The sequence below is a fragment of the Vicia villosa genome, unplaced genomic scaffold (assembly GCF_029867415.1).
Source record: "Vicia villosa cultivar HV-30 ecotype Madison, WI unplaced genomic scaffold, Vvil1.0 ctg.000004F_1_1_1, whole genome shotgun sequence".
Lineage (NCBI taxonomy): Eukaryota > Viridiplantae > Streptophyta > Magnoliopsida > Fabales > Fabaceae > Vicia > Vicia villosa.
Window position 1 is genome coordinate 2,382,984 of NW_026704934.1, and position 5,029 is coordinate 2,388,012.

Consider the following 5,029-nt stretch of genomic DNA (forward strand, 5'->3'; position numbering starts at 1 on the left):
TGGATTTGCTATGTGGTCTTGTGTAGAGAAGATAGAAGAGACTCAAACGGCTTTTATAGCCATTAGGTTTTGGCTTATAATGAGTTGGATATATGGTGGGGTTGGCATTATGTGAGACAAGATTAAGTGCTATTGCCATTAAATTCTTGTTATTCAACTATATCAAATGATGAAAATTGAAATGCTCCATTATAATTCAAATATGGACTACGTAGGAAATTTCTATTTGATTGAAATATATATTGGTTATGTCCATTAATCATTGGTAAAGAGACTAATTTAATTCCTCCTTGCAAATTTGTTGGAAAAAGACTGGTTAAGATTTTTTGTAAAGGGATAATTAACACCTACTATCTTTCCACTTTCACTTGTGATTATGAGTACTAGTTTAGAATTTAATTCCATCATTGTTTCAATTGAAAGAAACGATATTGGTGCAATGGTGCATAAGTCCTATTCATAAATAAAATGAAGATGACTTAGTGAACATAGTGAATGATACTAATGCGATGAGAATAATCATATATCACCTCACGTATATTTCCCAATTTTCACATTGCCAAACACGTTCAACTTATTGTAAAATTTGACTCTTATAGGGTGTAGTAATACTATGCGTGTTATTAAAGTTGCATTAGATAACACATAGATCAAACAAAACGCCCCTTCTCCAATTTTCCAGTTAATATAATGCGGTTTCTCTATTTTGTTCATTTTTCTCAAGATTGCGTTGAATGGAAGAACAAAAAGATTGGAGAAGGGGCGGTTTGTTTGATCTAGGATTTTTAACCCGTTTGGATAAGAAGAGGGCTACGGGTCCAGTTTGACCCGGTCCAGCCCAGGGTTCTTTTTGTTGGCATGTTTTTTTTTTTAAACTTTTACTTTGTACCCTTACAATTATACCCATACCCCTATACAAAAAGAATTTGGACTAAAATACCCTTATAAGAATAATACATATTTTAAAATTTTGCACTTTTTTCTCACATTTCAGAAAAATTTTTGAAACATCAAAAAAATATATAAGCCATAGCATTTTTCCAAAGTCTTCCGGTTTAGAAAAAAACACACCGAAACGAAAAATAGTTCTGGTAGTTTTCAAGTTGCATATCGGAACACTTATTTGAAGTGTTTCAGTGGTTTTTTTTTTTTTGGCTTAACTGCAACTTTGATCCCCTATTATCACATTGTTTTTTATTTTGGTCCCCACGTTTTAAAATCCGGTTTAAATAGTGCCCTTATTATGTTTTTTTTGAGAATTTTAGTCCGTCTTTGAATTTCAGAGCATTTTTTCATGACATGTGAGTGTCAATGGTGAAGTGTCAATGTCAAGTCAGCAATAAATTATTATTTTATCCAACTCATTTAGTTTTATTTTTTTTAATTGAGGTTAATGTTTTTTTTAAACTAAAACACTTATTTTTTTTAAGTAAATGATTAAATTTGCATTTTTTAAATTTAAATTTAAATTTTAAATACATTAGTACACCCAAAAAAATATATTCATCAACAATACATTAACAAAATCCTGAAATTTATGATCTTCTTCAGAACAACCAGAATCATAACCAACACTCATCATTTATAAACAAAACATGCCAAAACAAATGAACTTCCATCAAATGAATCACCATAATAAGCCATTAAAAAGGAAGAAGAATACCAACTCTTACTTATTTTCTCCAACTATTACCCATTTATCCCTTCCAACAAATCTCTCTTATATCTCTCATCTTACCATCAGGTCTATGTAGATTTTGTTAGCATAAACATGCTCTATCTCTTCATCACCAAATATTGACCCTTGTTCAGTTCTTTGGAGTTCCGTTTGCAGAGAGTTTTTTCGATCTGTGTTTATTACCAAAAACGAAGGATTTGATGTGGAGATCGAAAGAAGAAAAAGAATAATTAGGTGGAGAATCAAATGGATGGCGATGGAGTTGAGCGTAATTTCTATGGAATTTCTCTAGAAACTAAGCTTTTGTCTTTTGTTATTGTGCTGGATTTCTAGGTTTTTTTTTGTTTGGAAGGAAGAAGATGAGATGAATGAAGAAAATTCTGAAAACTAAAAGAGGATTTTTTTTATTAATATCACGTTATGTATATCCTAAAATATTGAGGGATTAAAAGGAATAAACTGTGTTGTTTTCATTCATTTAATTATTAAGTAATTGAAAGATTTATTTTCAAAATATGATATTTTTGGTATTATTTTGGAGAGTTTCTTAACCCATCCCATAGGTCTCTCACGCACCACCGAATTGGTAAAAATGTCCTCGCGCTTCCGTAAATGCATCTCCGGAAGCACCCATTTTTTTTGTTTAACGTTGTTTTGTTCCGTAGATGCACTTACGGAAGACTTTCGTTAGTGCATCTACGGAAAGGTTTGACATTATAACTCGCTCCAGACCTTTCCCCTCCCCCATTCTTCACATTTTCAAACTCAAACTCTCTCAAACTTCAAATTTCAAATTGACGTATTTCTTTATCCCGAGTTCGGAAGACGTTGTCAACTCAAGTATCAACTTCCATCCAGTTCCTATATTTATTTAACCGATAAGTTTTCGACATTTCGATTAATTTTTTAGTATTTATAGAATCGAATTAGAATTCGATATTTAGGTGTAGAAATGAATTGATAGGTTTAGCAATAGCGTTTAGAGACAATGTAGGGGTTGTTTGGGGTTTTAAACGGACGATCAAGCCACAAAAATAGAGTTTGTAGTAGCTGGAACAGTTCTCAGACGCCATTGTTACGTTTCTGAGTTTCATTTGCCTTCATAGATCCATCTACAAAAGAGATGTACGTTAGGGCATTCCGTAGATCCATCTACGGAAGCACCCAATATTTTTGAACTTTAGGTACTTCCGTAGATGCATTTACGGAAGCACATAATGTTTTGAGAAAAAGGTACATCCATAGATGCATCTAACTCGAGCTTTTTTGTATCATAATGTAGACATCATGACCCACGGTCCGGATAGGGACATTCATGGGAGGACCGCACAACACGCATTCGTCCCGCGAGAACGGATATGTGTAGTATCTCAGGTCACTGATGGAGCAATTGTTCCACATGATGCACCTACGACATTTGATACACCCGTCAGCTCGACCATTCCTTCTCCATCACCCGCTCCAGTCGGGCCTAATCCTTCATCCGCCCCAGCCATTCCTTCTCCGTCACCCGCTCTAATCGGGTCTTCACCATCTCCTTCCCCTCTACTACTGCACCACATAGGCCTCGGGATGATATTGAGGGTTCCTCACAGTTGCCACCCTCCTGCAGACGTCATCGGGGCGGTTCTTTTTCTATCGTGCCACCTCTGAAGCTGCACGAGGATGATCCGGTACCGGAGCCTGTGCCTGTCGCAGAGCCTGTATGGTACCCCGGGGGGCCTGTAGACGCTTCTCTTCTGAAAGGATATGCAGATCATGCAGCCACACGTATATGGGATGGAGGTGTAAGTTTTATTTGATAATTACTTATTTATTTATTTGCTTCAGTTCTGACCTTGCTTATTACTAACCGTTTGAATTTTTTTAAAATTTCATAGTAGGGATCCCTAAAGGTTCTACAACCATGGGCGGAAGATTAAAGATCTCGTGCAACCTGACGAGCAGTGGTTTCAGGAGGTACTGGCAGCTTCAGGCATGAGGGACCTCTGTACGCTCGGCTACCATACAATACATAATGGTATGCTTGCGGCCTTTGCGGAGAGATGGCATCCTGAGACCTCCTCATTTCATCTACCCCGCAGTGAGATTATCATCACCCTAGATGATGTGGCATGCCTACTTCATCTACCTATCAGAGGTACCCTCTTTCGTCACGGTAGGATGACAAAAGCAGAAGCTCAGGAGATGCTTATTACTGAGCTGGGGGCTGATCCCGATGACGCCCTTGAGGAGTTAGAGAGGACACGAGGGGCCCACGTAAGGTTTAGCTTCCTGTAGAGAAAGTATGATATAGAGCTCATTGCGGCACAACAGGCTGAGGGGGACGAGTTGAAGCAGACTACACACAGAGAGCGGGCGTTGAGATGCTACTTCCTGTATTTGATAGGCACTCAGCTCTTTGTGGACATGAGCTCATCGTACACAGACATCGTCTACCTGACGTACTTATCAGATATAGCACGTATCCATGAGTACAATTGGGGAGCGGCTGTACTAGCGTACAATTACCATAAACTTGGAGAGGGATGCATGTGGAAGGCAAGGACAATTGCAGGCAGCTGTACTCTATTGGTGGTAACAATCTTATACTATTCTACTTTTTATTTATTTTTTATAGTACTTTAAAATAACCGTGTTTTTTCAGGGTTGGATACTACAACACTTCCAATACATTATTGGCTGGGGAGAGGTGCCTACCTACACAAAGATCATGCTGCGTGCCAATGCTTTCACCCCCTTAGAGGGAACCAGGTGCCAGATCCCTACAAGCGCGGTCTTGACCGCATAGCCGCCGAGGATATCAAGTACTACTGCAATGCTGAGCACCGGGAGATGGTTCCGTTTGACGAGATAGTTCTGTATCCTGGATGGTTGGCCGCCAGCTCGACCATTGTTGTACGCTATCTCCCAAAACGCGTCATGCGTGAAATTGGATATGAGCAGATACCTCGCGATCCTACTGTCTCAACTCCTATCGCCATGACCCGGAGGAAGTTAGATGAGGTCTTTGCAGACTTGGAGCATCACATGGTCCCTAAGGAGGCATGGGCGATGCTAGAAGAGCACGACTGGAGATGTACCGAGGGGTACATCTCCTGGTACTAAAGAGTCTCACACCCATACATGCTTCCAGCTGCAGAGGGAGGTCCGCCCAGACCAACCCTCGAGGAGATTCTTCGTACGCATCAGGCTCAATTAGACCACACTCAGGATCTTCTCCGTCTGTGTCGTCAAATAGTTGACCGGGGGCCTCGGAGCCATTGCAGAGGGTTTATTCCCTGATGGGACTGCTTATAGGCGTGTGCTGGATGATATGATCAGGCTGGCAGAGAGTGCATTTTTGTACCG

At 39.5% G+C, this 5,029-nt stretch overlaps 1 protein-coding gene across 1 annotated transcript; it reads left to right on the forward strand.

Moving 5' to 3' along the window:
• The first annotated feature begins 3,841 nt into the window (after positions 1-3,841).
• Positions 3,842-4,786, forward strand: LOC131621398 (uncharacterized). The gene is made up of 3 exons (XM_058892436.1): positions 3,842-3,937; positions 3,995-4,241; positions 4,326-4,786. Exons 1-3 carry the CDS (start codon positions 3,842-3,844, stop codon positions 4,784-4,786), a joined length of 804 nt encoding a protein of 267 aa, XP_058748419.1.
• The last annotated feature ends 243 nt before the right edge of the window (positions 4,787-5,029 follow it).